At 43.4% G+C, this 18373-nt stretch overlaps 1 protein-coding gene across 1 annotated transcript in view; it reads left to right on the top strand.

The window, feature by feature from the left end:
• The window catches only part of LOC144105725 (uncharacterized), a 51159-nt gene that overhangs the window by 22896 nt on the left and 9890 nt on the right, over nt 1-18373 (top strand). The window contains exons 6-8 of the mRNA XM_077638829.1: nt 11696-11802; nt 13810-13848; nt 16610-16645. Of these exons, the coding sequence (XP_077494955.1) occupies nt 11696-11802; nt 13810-13848; nt 16610-16645 (182 nt within the window). The remainder of the gene's footprint in view (nt 1-11695; nt 11803-13809; nt 13849-16609; nt 16646-18373) is intronic.

Below are 18373 nucleotides of genomic sequence, written 5' to 3'. Positions count from 1 at the left end.
AGTCCTTTTGGTTTATGCTTTATGGGGATTTAACGTACCAAATCGACTCAGGCTATGAGGGACGCTGTAGTAAACGGCTACAGAAATTTGAAACACCTGGGGTTCTTTAACGTGCATTGGCATCGCACAGTGCACGTGCCGGTAGAATTTCGCCTTCACATACCTTCGACAGCCACGGACGGTATCGAACCCGCGTCTTTTGGGTCAGCAGCCGAGCGCCATAACCACTGAGCTACGACCGTGGCCGGTCCTTTTCATTCACCCCTTTTAACCTAAGACATTGACACATTGCAAAGACTGTAATCGGGCAAGGACACATGTGAAAGCTATGTAAAAGGTTGCTACTTACCTGGACGAATCTGAGCGTTTAACAAAGGTTCGGCGGACGACACAGTTACACATGAGCTGGGCATACGTCAGGATAGCAATGCTCATTGCTCTCGGAAGAGATGTTTAAATTACTCTGACATTCCAAATATCCAGTCTGTTACACCGTAAGCAATTACAGGTATATCAGAAGATCGTAATAGATTTGTCGCGATCTTTTCAGACTAATTTGATGATGTGGTGGAAAGAAAATAAAGTTATCAAGCTGCGTGTCGGCCCCACAGTTCAAGAAAACAGAAATATCTCCTTAAAATAAATGTCCTTTGCAGATCCTTGAACTCAGGTTTCTTCTGTAATAACTGCTGATTGCATTTTGTTCTAAAACAAAAACTATCTTTACAGTTTATGGCCTGCCTCTATTTTTCTAAGGTGCGGCGAATATGCAACGCAACAAAATCTTCACTTTGTCTTGCAGGGACGGCAGCATGTCGGTATTTAATTAAGGAAAACTTAGTTGTTGCGCTTACAAACTGTAAAACAATGACTCATCTTCCCAGCGCGCATAAAACACGCGGGAAGAAAGACAGTAGGCACCACGGACGCTGGTGAGTGGTGTGTACTCCGCCTATGTCCGTGTGTTTTTGTGCGCTGGAATTATGAGTCGTAGTGTTACGAACCGTCAACTAGCCCAGCTCTCTGCTCTTAATGAAAATTTTGTCCACGTTAGGAACTTCAGTCTCAATAAAGACAGGCCGTCTCGAACCTCGCGCACTTCAAGAAAAGAACAATACGTATCACACGCGCTCGTAGAAGAGTATGAAAAGGAGACTATCTGCAAAAAAATTAAATTGTAGCATTATAGTTATCGAGCGAAAAATTCACGTCGACGAGTAAAGAAGACTGAGAGCATGTGTTGAGTGTTAGTCTTCCTCTTCCTGCATCGTCGTGTTTTTGAACGCTATATAGTTAGCGATGGATATATACCAACTAGCTCAACGTTTCACGTTAATGTTGGATGCACCATCCGTTATTTTATCTCCTCGTTTGGTTTTGTAAGCAGCGCTCCCCGGTGTCCCAGCGAATGGGGTACGTTAGATTTTAACACTGAAACTGTTTTCCGTCGTTGCAGCAAGTAAATGATGGTACGCAATTCTAAAAGCGACACTAGTGCGCAGCCGCACATTACACGGCTGCGATGTGCAGGCAACTCATTAAAACTGCGCACGGATTCTGTTTTTGTACTGCGCCGCAGACTGCATGGACGTTGTTCAGATGACGCTTTGTTTTGTCCAAAATTGTCGGCAGAGTGAAATATGCTTCTGCGCCGGCTGCAGCTGGAAATGCAGGCGTTCGTTCAAAAAGGATAACGAGCTCTGCGGCTGTTTTCGTCCTACTTTGCAACTATTTCCGGCAGACATCCGAGTGAGCGTCCTTTTCACGTGCCACAGATGGTGTGCTCAATTCAGGGTCGATTCCTTTTGAAATGTTCTGCATGTGGCGCCCATATGAGGGGCTTTTATAGAAGTGCTGGAATGCGAAGTGCGTATGATATAAAAATATATAAAACTATGTATACTTTTAATATGTTTACCGGGGGATTTCCATCCCTTTTGGAATAATTTTTTAAGGTTTTCATGTCATGTGCACAATGCCATGGCGTGAGCACACCGCAGGCTCCATATGGGCTCTTTATGAGCCGCACGAAAAATATACTAAGCGACTGGATTTCACTTATGGAACATTTTTCTTGGCATGGAAAACAGCAAACGGCGTGTCACTGCCAAGCGTCTGCCATTGCCACTGCAACAGCATGCGGCTCACACCGAACAATGCGTCCACGAATGGCGGATTGTTTTAGATGCGACAGTGCATGTGTATGGCATCACAAGTGTCCGAACGAACGTGGTCGCAGCCATTCAGTTCCGCAGCGAACGGAAATATATCGAGATGTGCATGTTCGCAGTACATTTTTGTGCCCCATTTCAACAGAACGTGGCCGGAACTAGCGTGATTTCGCACCCTTGTTTGACAGCCTTATGTGCCGTAGACGTCACACCCCTGAAAAAAAAAAGAAATTTTACGGTTGGAGATTCGCTAAAACAACGCTTCATATTGAATTAGTATCGTGTCTGTCGCCACCGCCAGGTGACTGCTCACTTTCAAAAGCCCCTCAATATTTATAGCAGTGTCCGAAAGAAATGGAGGCACGCAGCAGTGCCTGCTCAAACGTCGCACAAATACTTTCACCGCCTGCTGGAGCAGGAGGCGAGAGGTTGCGCGCCTGTTCTGCTGCTTGAGAGCGTGCTTCGGGCATTTGTGCGCCATGCCATAAAGCGTTTGCCTCTCTCGACAGCCGCATTCCTAAGCTAGTTAAGCATTGAAAATACGTGGTTTCAGGAATTGTGTTAAAGAGGAAAATTCCTACTGATAATTCTCATTCACATTCCTACTGAAACAACCGGAAAAAACAATGTTGTCAGCCTTACCGTGTCAGCCTTACCGTGATGTTTTTTGCAAGCTCCATTTTGGAACATTGGCACTCCCATATAAAGAGTGATAATATTCTAATGCAACAGCTTTCATGGTCTCTGCTGCGCTCATTTCTTCTTGTTGCGATCAAAAGAGAGCGCTATAGCTGCCGTAATGTATTCGAAAACTATAGAGAAACCCACTGTACCTGAGTGATGTTTTCTTTCACCGTGTGCGCTTTATCGCATTAAGAGCTTCAGAAGCCGCGGTAGGCCTGGAACGCATATCTGGAGGAGTGCTTTTTACAGTATAGCTTTGATAAACGCGTGCCGCGACGACCCACTGTTCGCTCTGTTCTGTGATCACGTGACCATCTTTTCAACAAGCCTCTTGCTGCTCTCTTCGTCTTCGGGCGGCTTTTGCGGTAAGGGCGGGGGCATGGGGGGGAGGGGAGGGGATGTGACAGCATCCTCACCCTGCATAAACCCCGTTTCTCGTTTCTAGCAACATTCGTAAACAGGTACTTGTGCGGTGCGATTTCAGTGCATAGAGAAGATACCAAAGTGGTCGAAAATCTTCCATAGGCCGCCACCACGGCAACTCTTTCTATCTTCATTATTTCACTTACAACTTCCTCGCTTTACTCACGGCATGGTTAAGTTCCAGACTTATATCGGCTTTCATTTCCCTACAACCATTTTGTATATAATCTTTGCCGTGATCGAGTGGAATGCCTGATCATGATACACGCCAAACGCTTCAAAACCTCTGTAAAACTTCGAATGTAGCCGGAAAGGGAGAACCCAGAGGCAAACAGCCGGTTCGATTCACGCTACCATCATCATCATCATCAGCCTGAGTGTGTCTACTGTAAGACAGAAGCCTCTCCCACATGGCACCCTCCAGTTAATCCAGTATGTGCGAACTGCGGTCACTATATTCCAAAAGACTTCTTTGTCAAGTTCAATTCTTTGTCTCATCCGACCACCTAACTTTCTGCCGCCCCGTGCTACGCTTGCCATCTCTTGGCATATAGTCCGCAACCATGGCGGCTGTACAGGACTGTGGCTGCTATGCAGCCGTTTTTGCTATCTTGGAGTATTTTAAGGAGCGCTCTTCTACACCGCGATTTTTTAATACCTGCATGACCGCTTAGGCTTCGATTGAGTCAAATGCTTTATCTTAATCTATGATGGCTATATATCGGAATTGCTAATATTCTCAGCATTTGTCTGTGACTTTAAAATAGTATGCGCTTGGAAAGCTGCCGAGAAACACGCTCTTCATTAATATTCAAAGATTTCTTCCCATATATTTATTAGACATAATAGGAAGGTTTTTACGCCAGCTGGCATATTGCGCGAGTTTAAGACAGGAGTATCACCTATATATACTGCTGACAAAGACAAACGTTCCAAAAATGGAACATTTGCGTATAACGTTGTGGCAGTAAAAGACACACGCGAGGTAGGTCTTTACTTTTCATTCGCGAAATCGCCAATTGCTCGCTACTACTTTTCTTCTCATTTGAAAGTTTATTGAAAAAGATGCATAGGTAAGGTGTACATGAATTGATTATTACAGAAGGAGGTCCCAAAGTGGAAACTGTCAGGGGGACCTCCTGTAATTAATTGCATATTTGAAGTAGGATAAATATATGGCAGATAGCAATTACATAGCGGAACACAGCTGCAATGAAAAGTAAGATCTGAAATAACAGTTTAGTCATGCTAAATTTTAAAAACACATTTTGCAAACACAAAAGGAGAACATAGAACAAGTACTCAGGCAATAGAAGTCGTACGCAATACTAACAGGTTTCACTGGCGTGGCAATTGAAGGCAATTATGCAGTACATAGTTTTTCAAGTTTTTATGGAATTGTGCTTCGGTGAGGAATGATTTGATGGTTGCGGGTAGCGAGTTCCAGACCGTGATTGGTGAAAATAAAGCGGACTGTTTGCCATAATTAGTTTTGACATTCGGAAGCAAAAGATTATGTTGTTCAGCGAATCTAGTATTATTAACGTTACACAAACAGGAACCTGTAAATATAGGGAGAGTAGTGCTATTGTGACGGGCGCGATAAATTAATAAACCTAGTTTCAGTTGGAGTGAACAAAGGAGAGGTAAGATATTGAGCCGGCGGTAAAGGGGAGCACTGGATGCGGTGTATGAGCTGAATGTCATTATTCTTACAGATTGGTTTTGAAGATGACACAAAGAAGAAAGATGGGTATAGTACGTGTTACCCCACGATGATAAACAGTAATTGAGGTGGCTATGAATGAATGCATAATAAAGTGAGCGAAGAATATGCTGTTGGAAATAATAACGCGTTCTAATTAGTATACGTATACCGAGTGCCACTTTTTTGCTAATAGATTTAGTGTGAAGGTTAAATTTTAAATGTGAATCAAGCGTCACACCGAGAAATGTTACAGAACATGATGGGAGAATAATGTGATTATTTAGGTAACATCTGGAACGCTGACAAGTCGTTTGTGTTCTGAGTGAAATATCATTAGCTTTGTTTTAATTGGGTTTATTTGTAAAAGATTACTGTGGCACCATTCCATTACATTTATAAGGTCGGCATTAATTTTTGATGTCAGGTCACTTCAGTTATCGCTAGAAGAAAATATGGTAGTGTCATCTGCATACAGAATGCAGTCAGTGTTATTGAGGCATTTTTGCAGATCATTAATGTAAACTAAGAATAGAAGGGGGCCTAAAACAGATCCTTGCGGAACTCCTTGATTAATTGCAATTGGTTGGGATAAAGTATTCGATATTTGTACAAACTGAGTTCTGTTAGCGAGGTAATTACGTAGTAAACTAAGAGTGGGCCCACAAATTCCCAGCGCTTCTAGTTTTAAAAGGAGTATGGGATGATTGATTGTATCAAATGCCTTCGTAAAATCAATGAATACAGCTGCCGCCCAAAGTCCGTTATCAATGAAGTGTTTAATTTTGTCAGTAAATTGTATCAGTGCGATCTCAGTGGAATAGTTAGGGCGAAAACCAAATTGATGAGGTATCAGAAGGCTGAATTTTAGAAGGCAGTTCATTAGACGGTTAACAACGAGCTTTTCGATTACTTTACTGAAAAATGGAAGAATAGTTATCGGACGATAATTAGCCAAACTGTATTTATCGCCTCTCTTATGTACAGGAATAACTTTGCCGTTTTTAAATTGATCTGGAAAGTCACCAGACTTAAACATCTTATTGATAACATTAGTGAGAACGGGCGACAGTTCGTGTGCAACAAGTTTAATTTTAGATTGAAGGATAGAATCTAAGCCACACCCGGTATTTTTTAAGCTGGTTATTATGTTTATAACTTCATCTGGGGATGTTGGACGCAAATAGAAAGAGAAAAGACAACGAGTGGGTCGCGTGATTTCAGCGGTAGGCGTTTTGACAAGCTGTGAAAAGAATGAGTTAAACGCATTTGCTATGTCCGTAGGGTTAGTTAAACTTCGCGTACCATCATTAATTTCTGTAATGTTGCCGTTTTGGTCCGAGAGATTTAAAAACTCCTTAATCAATTGCCAGTTCTTATGAGTGTTGTGTCCATTTTTAAGTATTTCGTTTTCATAGTAACTCCTTTTACGATGTTTAATTAGAGAAGATAGCATTTTTGAGTAGATTTTGAATCTTTGTTTTAAAGCGAGGTTGAACGGTTGCGCTTTCACTTTGCTGTGAAGGTTACTTTTTTTTATAATAGGGCGTAGTATTCCGTTAGTCATCCATGGATTTCGCGGTGCAGAATACCATTTTACCAGTGACGTTACTGTTGTGCATGCGACCACTGTATCGATTAATTTCTTCGAAAAAATGTTATACGAAGCGTTAGCGCAGTTTTCTTGCAACACATCTGTCCAGTCAACATTGGCTATCAAATCAATAAATTTGTTTTTGTCGAAGGAGTATCTATTTGATTTTTTCGGTGCGCTTTCATTTGAGCTGTCTATAAGCAAGAATACCGGGTAGTGATCAGTTATATTGAATCTAATGACTCCGGAGGTTTGAGGTAAAAGGACGTTAGACAACACATGGTCGATGAGCGTACCGTGTGAATCAGATGCACAACGAGTTGGAACCTCTAATAATGATTCAATGCCATGACCGAGAAGAATGTTCATATATTCAGAGCAAGCATGATCAGCGGTATCAATAATGTTTATGTTCATATCCCCTACAATAATTATTTCTTTGTTTTCTTTGTTTAAAGAAGTTAGAATGCTGTCCAGTTCTCTGCAAGATAAATGGAAGCAATGATAGTGTTCTTGGAACGGGAAAGAAAACTTCGGTCTAATTCAATCCAAACTGACTCGCACTTATCTGTGCTAAAATTGATGTCAGAGCGACGTTTGTACGAGATGGCGTTTGATATGAACATTGCCGAACCACCATGACGGTCTGATGAACGGTGGTAGTATTCAGCTTGATAATTTGGTATCGAAAATATTTTGTCATCTGAAGCTGACAACCATGTTTCTGATAAACAAATAAGGGAGAAGGTATGGTTGGCGAGGGTTAGAAAGTTTATCATATCGTCATAGTGCTTCGGCAGGCTGCGAGTGTTGAAATGGATGATAGATTTTTGCGATGATACTGAGTTTGCAAGAAAGTACTTTAACTGGTCAAGATCGTAATACATAGCAATGAGGAGCGGGACACGCGTGCAGTGAAGATTAGATTATGTGAACATAGCGAGGTCATCGACTCCGGAGATTCGGTACACGTGGCTGTCTTCGGTCTTGCGAGCTTTGATACGGCAGTTATCAACCCAAAGGAATTTCCAGCCTTTTTCCTTTTTTAGAGCCAGTGCTTTTGCGAACAGGCGCTTGTTTTCCGGAGTCAGGTGGTCATTAACGTAAACGGACTTGTCAAGAATGGGTGCTGTGAAACCTATGGAACTTGTTGTAATGCGTGCTTTTTTCGCCTTCTTAACAAACTCGGTTTTCTTTTCGCGGGAGTAAAAGCGAACGATAATGTTCTCATCTTCCTTAGCTGGAACACGGTGGGCAACATCAATGTCTTCAGTGGTGACAGGGCACTCAATTTTTTTTCCAATTTCCCCAATGATGGCGACACAGTTCTCGCCCTGAGTGGTAGGGACCCCTTTGACTTCTACATTGTTGATTCGGGAGTATTGCTCCAATTCGGACATTCTTTGAGCTAGTTGCTTGTTTGTTCGGATTAGGTCTTTATTCTCTTTTACGAGGTGGGCTTGCTCGTCCTTCATCTTTTCATGCAATTCATTAAAAAGCTCAAGGCTGCTGCGCAGCTCCCCTACTTCCTTTCGCAACGCGTCGACATCCTTCGAGAGCTCAACATCTGTAGGCATCATAAAACAGCAAGTGGCAGCAGTGGTGCGGCAAAAAAAAAAAACAAATAATACTTTATAAATAGATTCCACACGAACCTGCGTGGGCGTAGAGCAGTGTAAGACGCTGTTTCACCGCCGCAACCGCTGCTGCCAAATGGCTGTCAGTACGATGGGGCGCTGCTTTTGTAGACGGGTCCAGAGGGGGTGGGACCGGAGGGATGCTGTTGCGGGGGCGCTGGTGGGCAGTCAGTTTCCTTTGTTTCATCGTACATTTCCTGCGAAAATGCTCCACAGATACTGGGTTGTAACAAAATCCAAAATACGCCGGTTTCCAGGAAACGTTCAGAAGCTTTAAACATCTCGAAGAGAAATATATTTTTTGCGATGTCTTTGCCACATTCACCATACAATATGCAACAACAAAAATTTCGAAGATGTATTTTGAAGGCAAAAAAAAACTGAAGTTCATAAAGAGAGAAAAGCGGTAGAGGAAAGGCAGGGAGGTTAATCAGAAGAATGTTCCGGTTGGTTACCGTGCACTGGGGGAGAGTGATAAGAGGGGCGTAAAAGAATAAGAATTAGAGCAATGTGGCCCGCATCTACACGACAAACATCGACAAACGCCCTCAAAGTCGCAGGCCACCGAAGCTGTAGCCTGTACACCTTGAGGGCTGCCGAGCGCTGCGACCTGAATAGAATAGATCGACAGTCCCCCATCACTAATACAACGCAGACAGGCAGCGTAGACGTTCCAATGTGTGGAAAGGCTGCTTTTCGTTGTGGCTGATAATGTGGATGACAGAGTAAGACATCCCGACTTCATCTAAGAACGACGAGGCTGGAGGAGGCACTCTGCCAGCTACTGCAGAGCTGCAAGGATCGGATTGAACAATTCAAGCACCTGCAGTGGATTCTGTGCCGCTGATGTGTGCAAGCTGGGAAGCAGCCCGCGCATGGTGTTCACGATTGTCTTCAGCATGTCAATAACTTGCTCGTCTTCGACTTGGGCCGGTTCCTGTCCTACTACCCGACGAGCTGTAGGCTCACCACATTGCGTGCGTAGTGACTGTTCCTATCATTGAGGGTGTGCAGTGCTTCAGGAGCTATGGCCAACTCATTTGCCGGTCCCGGTCTTGGACCGGAGTTGTTACTTGTGCTTGATTAGCAATGGGCTCAGGACTTCGGGTGCGCAATACCTGCTTGGTCACTGCGGGTGTGTATAGCTCAGGTAGGAATGACCGAGGCCCATCTGCGACAACTGTCTTTGCCTCCCGAGTCATATGGCTTCCGCACCTTAATGCAATATTCGGAGGGAGAGGACAAGTCGCGGAAATTATGGACCAATCCTTTCCAATGCTCACTACACTTTTGAAGGCCTGTGACGAGGGTGACGACGTCATCGCACTTTTACGGCTGCTTCTCTGTGTGTAGAATTATCTCTTGTCATTTGTTTGAGTATCGCCCGTTCCCTTTTCATGCAAGGACAAACTTTTGAGGCAGCGTCATAAAGGCCGCGGCAATTGGCACAATTAAGGACTGTTTCCCGGCAGTCATCGCTGCTGTGTGGCTGAGTACACCGTAGGCACACGATGGCGAAAATGCACACACTTCTTACGGGTCCTTTTTTCACGCATTTCCTGCACTGGAGAGGCTACGGGACGAAAGGCCTAACTGCATGCCGAAAATGCCCAACCTTCAAGTACGTTCGAATGCAGTCCCTTTGGAAGGTCACCCTAAGGCACTTTGTCCTCCAAAGGCGCTGAACTGGCAGTATGGCTACACCATCGGTAGCTCGTTGGATTAAAATGGGCAGATCAGAGTCGCGCATGGCCACGTCGGCGTCGTAAATGACGCCTGCCGTAATGCCGCTGCCCAGAAGGACATGAAAACGAACGCTGATGCTGTCGAGCTTTTTGATGTTGCCCAAACTGTCAAGCGCGTTCCGGTCTATGACACGAATGGTGGCGATATTCCTAAACGGTTCCCCCTGACATCTTTAATACTTCCCGGGGCGCAAGCCTCTAAGAACATAGCCATGGCTTCCCTGTTGATGTGGTTGAGGTTATCGGTGGGAGTCTCTGGCACAAACAGGACAGTGCGCGCCGATGATCCTCGCTCTATGATGATCGTTGACGTGCTCGACGTCGACGAGTCGTCACCTTTGTGCAGTCTTTGTTTGGCCTTCTTGCTTAGGACTCTGATGAAGCCGTCGTCAGCCGAAGAGCCATCACTGGTGCAACGGGGCAGAAAGTTGAGCTAGTTGCTACACGTTCATTATGAAAAAACCTGGCGCTTGATAGCGCCGTTTGATGGCACCGTCGTTTGATAGCGCCAGGTTTTTTCATAATGACCATCACTGGTGGCTGTGCACACCATTGTGGCCTGGCTGCTTGCGTCATTCAGGAAACCAAGACGTTTCCCGTGGGCGGCAGCGGCTGACCTACCGGACTGAGGTCCAACAGCGTCCACTTCCATCACCATCATCAAAAAAGGAGCAGTGGTTTCATTATAGTCTCGTAAATTTGGAAGAAACTAAAGAGGCGAAGGGACGGCGTTCTGGTTTAGAACCGGTTCATTGTCTTCAGTCCCTGAATTTCATATGTTACAAGTTTGAAATATAGGAAACTGAAAGGTCAAAATAGAGCGGAGGATGTCTGCCGAAGAAATCCGTCTGAAGCTGTTCAACATATGTCTAACGTTATCTACAATGCGTTTTTGCATACGTGTCACACTGAAGTTTAAGAGAACTTTATTTTATTAGTTACAAATAACTCGCCATAAAGGGACAGCCGTTGGCAACAGGAGTCAATTGTGCGCAATGGTTTTGTATTGTTTAGTTAATAATTGAATGTTTAAGGAAATTAATTTTTTTGTTCCACTGCATTCAACGGGTGAGGTGCACGAAATGTCTGGAGCACACAATGTCGTTTTTTCGCCATGTTTTAGTTTACGGCGCAAGAAAAGTGCTAACAGCGATCTATTACCTTCCATGGACGAAAAGCACGTGCCGATCTTAGCAGCGCATTTTTTCCAACCGCAATGACAATTATGTAAGCGCTATAGCAAAAACAACCCGTCGGATACCACCCGGTTTTTCCATGTCAGCATGATCGTGGGTGTCGCGTCACCCAGAAGCGAAAGGATCACAAAATCGACTGTAGCTTGACTTCAATAACAGAAGGCTCCACCATTAGAAAAAGCGAGTGAAGATGTCATTCATTGCTTGCTACCTAAGTATGGCGAGACGGTTGTAAGAATTTTACGCGCCTTTATTTGCCAGCGAGCTGAGAACGAAACACGGGGAACATTCTTTGCGGTAGGACAAACTGGCTTCGAAGGCGCACAATGTTGAGAATGAAGTCAGCTTCGCCTACGTAAGAGACATAAATAAACACGTTCGGCAGCTAGACATACCCAATGGATCTGGATCGAGCTGCCTCCCCTCCTGCGTAGTGCTGATCGTTAAGCCTTTCCTTTTTTTATCACAAGCAGTGGACTTTAGTACGCCTGCTGACACTGTACTGAAACTCTCCTTTCACTGCTGCGCTGCACCGCACAGTGGCCCGTTTTTTTCAGACTGCCGTTAATTTACTCCCTGGATCGGTGAAGTTAAGTGGCTGCAATGGAACAATCGTCGTCTCCGTGCCGAATACCTTAGCTGGAGAGGTAAGCCAAAAGCTTGTATCTATAGGAACGAGAACGCTCATTTAAAATCTGACTTCAACACGCCGATAAATTGAAACACATAGACGATACATACTGCGGTGCCTTTAATTCATGTTTTGAACAAGTGTTCGTGCTGTGTACTGATGAAAGCCTGCACAAAAAGAGCGGAACAGCTCAAAAGGTTATAGGCAGCTCCACCAGATTCATTTGAACGCACCCAGCGTCACCGGAGAAGCGGATAGCTTCTTTTCGAGACGACATAGCCTTTTTAATTCGTGTGAATCGCACGTGACGATAGAAGATATTTGTAATATTGAGAAGGCGCAGAGTAGGCCCAACACGTACTTGTCAGGCATTGTAAGGCGTATTTACGACCAATTTTCTCAGTAACTGGAGCGCAAAGCTTCTTCAAAGGTGTGGTGTTTGGTTTTTCGCTCCGTCTTATTTTGACTTGTACATAATTATATCCCTGAAAGAAAGTATTAGCTTGATTAGCTTTTATAGCTTTATTAGCTTCATAGCTTTATTCTGCCTTTGCTATACAACAACATTTACCGCAAACAAGACACATAGTAGATATGTGTACCATTTCGGGCGAATAAATGATATCTCTCTGCCGAGGAACCGAGGAATACAAAGCAGCGATCTAGCGTTTTCTCTTTGCCTTCCTAATGTAAGGTTAAAAGTAAAAAAAAAACTGTAGACTTGTTGCAATACAAGTGTAATAATTACGCATATTTGCTTGCCAGTATCCTTCGCAGCCCTCGCGGCACCCTGGCGTCGTCCAATGTGTCGTGAGATATTACTGGGGATATTACAGGACCTTAGCTCAGGTAGTGACGCTGGTACTAAAACTAAAAATGACCAGTATGTCTGCAATACTAACTGAGAAATTTACGTTCAAAGGGAGAGCATCTTTTGTTGCACGCTTCAAGAGAAAATGACAAGTGGCTCATTATTAATTAAGTATTGCCAGTGAAGACTTGTTTTGAGGAACTCTGTCTGAGCTAGCTCCTGCACAATAGATTTTAATGATAAAAGAAATAATTTGCAGTGGAACCTCAGCCTTAGGTTTTTTTCGCCATGAGGCTCAATCAGAGAGACCAAGTGAAAGCATGTTTCCAATACAACTCGTTGCCCGGGTCGGTGCCGGTTTGGTTAACATGTGAAAATACGTAGCGGAGAGAGCCTTACGCATGTTTCCTTTTAAATGTGTAGCCAAAAGCAAAACAAAACTTCGTAAATTGCCACAAAGAAATGAATAAACTGTGTGCCTAATGAGAGACAAGGTGATTGCAGAATACATGTGTCAGATTTCAAGAACAAGTACCTCGTACGACTTTCACTGCCTGACGGAAGTTAAACAATGAGGTCACCTGAGCAAGTTTTCCCTTAACACCATTTTGTATAGCATGAATGTGCGCGAGGGCAGCTGCGCTCCAGATAAATTATGTGAGTGTTCTCGGCCCACAGTTTTGAAAACCTGGCTGTTCTGGTCCTAGTAAAAGTGCAATAGCGTTCGGCATTCCAGGTTGCCCGGAAACTAAAAATCGATTTTTTTTTCTAACGTAGCCAGCTTTGTGCGCTCAACATTGCTTACAAATAAATATGGGCGAGCCATCGTTTCTTTTCTCATCTTCTTAAGAAAGAAGCCTTCTCAGTGTAAAAGAGAGCGACAGAGCTACTACCTAATAATGCCAGCGAACTTTGGGCTATACGCTGGCATGTCATCTCTGCCTTACGGTGATGCTCATGCCAGAAAACACATTATGTCTCAGACAAAACAAAGAAAGTTGTCGTGTTGTTCACTCCAGTGTTATGGGTGCGCGTACCTGTGTTGGAAAGTTAGGGGTGCCTCCTATATCGGTGAAAAAAGTTATTTTCTCTCTCTCTTAATGTTATGGACGAGAACCAGGGAAAAATAGCGCACAATCAGTCCTGAAAGTCATGTATTTCCTTTGTTTCTATGAACTCAATTATTTTCTTTTATTTTTTATGTGTTCACAGTGCACCACGAACCTCGGTAACCTGTGCACGACGACAGTGGTATGTATATCGTAACTTCAAGGAATCCTTTGCATTTGAATACATGTTTGCAACGAAAAAATTCCAGAAACGCACGTGTAACTGTCTACTGCAACGGTTGTTAAGTGCTCGAATTGCATATACATTCTTTTAAGATACATTTTAGTGTGAAAGCACTCATACGCTCACAAACACCAAGCAAAGATATAGGTATGGCAGAAAAATAATATTAACTATAATAAATATTCACGACCTGGAGACCTACCCGTTGCGGCGAGAAATGATAAGCTTCGCAGACCGCTGCACGAGGGCACAAAGGTATCGCTGCAGCCGGTCACGCCTCATGTTAAGCTGCAACGCCCTCTCGCACTCTGAAGTTGAACATCGTCATCTTCTATCTGCGGTGCGAACAGGTCAGATCAGCTTAACCTCGATCAGAGCTTAACCTGAAGGTAATGTCGTCCCCAGACGGGCCCACGACACAGCGAAGCAGCACCATAAGCCAACCCGGCTACACATGATTTAGCACGTCTGCTCGCTTTAGTTACAACACTATAGTAATTTTTAAAACACAGGAAATATACACCTCAGCCTTAAATTTCAACAGCGCAGGTCCCAAAATACGCCAAAGTTTTTATCTTCTTTTCCTTACCACAGATACATGTGTAGTATTGAGATCTCCGCTGTAGCGACAGAAGTGGCTCGGTTGCTAGGGCAGCGGACAGAGCAGTACTACAGGAAGTCCTGCTGTTAGAACAACAATTGTTTTTGTCATGTCCCAAAACACTGCAGGAAAATATCTCGTGAGAACATAAAGTTTTCCGTTGCGTTTTTTTTTTGGCAGGAATGCACTTGGAATTTACACCTTTTCCTTTGAACGATGCTTTCATTATAAGTTGAATTATCCAAAGCAGCCAGAATGCCAAAAATAAAAAAGTGCGCTTAGAGCTTCGAATGTCGAATCTTTGATCCGATTCCAAGTTCATTACTTTGTAGCGAAAGCAAAGCTCACCATGAGGGCACAGCGAACTACAACCAACGTGCTCGCGCTGAACGGACCGTTCAACATATGCGAAGATGTGACGTTGTTGACATCACTACCTTCTTTGTTCAACCAAGGTTCACGACGGACAAGGTGCAGAAACGTGCAGGAAATTTGCATGAGTTCACCTCAGCGTTTTCTCTCCGTCTTAAGCATAGGCGTCTTTCACCAGCGTCATGTCGATAAAATCATTGCGGTTAAATGTTGCCCAACACTTTCACAGTGACAGCTCACGAGGCGGCCTCGTTGGAGAACAACGCCAGGTGCATAGCCCTCATTTCTCATTACTAGATGACGTCGGAAATGGCACCATGAAAGTCCACAACAATGAATGGGCAGAATTCGAGTCACTGTTAGGGAAGAACACAGTTATATTATTCGTGACTTAACAAAGCATTCACTAGAGCACACCCGTATCGCTATTAACTGTTCAGCGGCATAAACGCGGCATATACCACATCCAGAGTTTCTAAATGCTCCCAGATAGTATTCGCACTTTTCATCACCCCTGCAGTGGTTAAAATGCCCTTTCGCGGAAAGCTACACTACCGGTTATTATTTTTTGCGAACGGTTCGGCCTAACAACTGATCACTATTCACTCTCCCTCTTCGCTAGAGCTATCGTGATGTGGCATTCACATTCTGAGGAAATGTGGACACTATGCGGACACTGAATTAAATTTATCGTTGCGAATACTATAGCATTACCTTCCGTTAAACCAGCTTTCTATTATTTTTCATTTTTTTAGGTTCTTTTTCCTGGCAACTGCCGCCGAGCCTCTTTCGGCATCCCTTTTACAGAGAGGCTCCCGCGCACTCCGGTTTCCTGCCAAGATCCGGTTTTAGCCCGATTTTACCACTTATTTCTCTGGCCGAGCAATGGCAGCAACCTGATTTTCCGGCCGTTTTATTTTCGCGCAATATTATTACCACTTTGAAATTTCACGTTGTCTCGCACCGCACGCGACCCATTGAAGAGGTAATCGATCTTCATACAGGGTGATGAACTGGCTCCGAAAAGAGGGTACAGGAAACTCGGTGTAGTCACGCGGTAGGATGATATTGATAAATTAAGGGAGATATGGAGGGTCCAGTGATGGCGGTGGGACAGAAAAATGGAAATAGATAATAGATACCTTTGTCTTGCAGCTGGCATGGTTAGGTGGCGATAATAATGAAGAGAAGTTTTCATAACGATGATTATGATTATGATGGCTTTCGCGATGCTCCATTAACGAGAAGCTTTATCAGTGCTTGCTTTATGCCGATTATAATTCGCTATTTTAGCTACTGATAAGTTCATAGATACTACGACCTTATACAACAACTTGAAGAAACGCGTGCATTAAAAATACACGCACAAGCACTGTGGAGCGGAATTCCTCATGTACAGACCAGTTGCTGGAATTCATCGGAGATGAGTAAACAAGCTCTCTCAAAAAGTTTTTACTGGAAACAAATATTTTATTATTTATTTTTTATTGATTCTGTCAGCCCTTGTGAGGCTTTTAAAGTAGTGAAAAGAGCGAGAAACGTGTAAGGATAAGTAATGCATCTTTTTGCATATAACGCATTTGCATTTCTCCATATAATGCGTGTATAATTTGCTGCGTATAGTGAAGTTTAAAAAACAAACATTCTCGTAGAATAGTTTTAAATAATTAAAAATTTGTGGTATGTCGTGTTATATTGAGGTTGCCTTATCATGTTGTCACGCTAATGGTTTTCCTTCGATTTCAGAGCAACCTTGTTCCTGGACTAGTAAACGCTCTTTCGGTAAGCTTCCATTGCAAGAAGAACCATATTCCACTTTTACATTGCGCTTTGGGATAGATGGTAGAGAAATGTGCAGAATATAACCAACTTCGATATATAGCCTTCATTTTACGAGAAAGCATTTGACTTAGTGGACACCTCAGCAGTCATACAGGCATTGCGGAACCAGGGTGTAGATGAGCCTTATGTCAAAATACTGGAAGATATATATAGGAACTGTACAGCTATCATAGTCGTTCATAAAGACAGCAATAAAATTCCAATAAGTAAAGGCCTCAGGCAAGGTGGCACAATCTCGCCAATGCTATTCACCGCCTATTTACAGGAGGCATTCCGAGGCCTGAATTGGAAACAGGTGGGGATAAGAGTTAATGAAGAATACCTAAACAATCTGGAATTCGCTGATGACATTGTCTTGCTGAGTAACTCAGGGGATGAACTGCAAATCATGACCAATGAGTTAGACATACAGAGCAGTACGCTGGGTCTAAAAATTAATATACAGACAACCGAAGTAATGTTCAACAGTCTAGGAAGAGAACAGCAGTTCACAATTGTCAATGAGGTGCTGGAAGTGGTAAAGCAATTCGTCTACATAGGGCAGGTAGTGACAGCTGATCCGGATCGCGAGCCATGGAAAGGAAAATGATAGGTGTAACGTTAAGAGACCGGAAGCGGGCAGAGTGGGTGAGGGAACAAACGCGCGTTGATGACATCCTAGTCGAAATCAAGGGAAAGAAATGGGCTTGGGCAGGGCATGCACTGGAAGGCAAGATAATCGCTGGTCCTTAAGGGTAACGGAGTGGATTCCAAGAGAAGGCAAGCGTAGCAGGAAGCGGCAGATGGTTAGGTCGGCGGATGAGATTAGGAAGTTTGCAGGCATAGGGTGGGCGCAGCTAGCAAAGAACAGGAATAATTGGAGAGACATGAGAGAGGCCTTGGCCGTGCAGTGGGTGTAATGAGGCTGATGATGATGATTATTATGATGGGCTAAAAATTTATATGTCCACGAAGTCATTTGTTAATTATACTTATTAGAATAGATCGAATTCCAGATATTATTATCCATTAAACTGCGGAGCTGTACTTTTCAGACACAGCTTCTCACATTCAAAAGAAGTATTGCCTAGTATAATTTCTGTGAAAGAATTCGTCGTCTTATTCAATATTTGTGTTTTAATATGAAAGATGCTGCCAATATCTCAAACACACAAAAAAAGCTTAAATACCAGAATTCTGATCTGCATGTGATGTTTCATTATTTTCCGTAGGTGCCATTTTCCCGAAAGAGAAGCAACATTTCCCGTCTAACCGAGAAAATTTTCTCAGAGTACACTCTGCAAAAGTTAGAAAAAGGTTCGATTGGAAACAGGCTTTCTTGCATTTTGCAGCCTTTGCATTTCGGTATTCTTACCATGCAAGTTCAAAACACACCTTTTTATTGGCGTTTTTTTAGGGAACCTATGTTTTATCCCAAGTTATTAAGTAAGGTTGCATAGAAGGCGAGAACATGTACGGCATATTGGCGGTGGTTTGTACAAAGTTCAGTGAGGCAGGTCTCTTTGAAAGAATATTATAGATATAAAATAAAGAACGCAAAAGATGACAGAGTCAGGATCGCATTACTATTCGATATAAAACCTATTTGGTTGAACGATCAGCATATTTTTAAAAGCTTTAGTAACCAACTGGGAATCCTTCTGGGCCTACTCTTTGCTGTTCCTTTAC

Source organism: Amblyomma americanum, chromosome 9 (assembly GCF_052857255.1).
Source record: "Amblyomma americanum isolate KBUSLIRL-KWMA chromosome 9, ASM5285725v1, whole genome shotgun sequence".
In the NCBI taxonomy this organism is placed as follows: Eukaryota; Metazoa; Arthropoda; class Arachnida; order Ixodida; family Ixodidae; genus Amblyomma; species Amblyomma americanum.
This window is presented reverse-complemented; position numbering and strand designations above follow the sequence as displayed.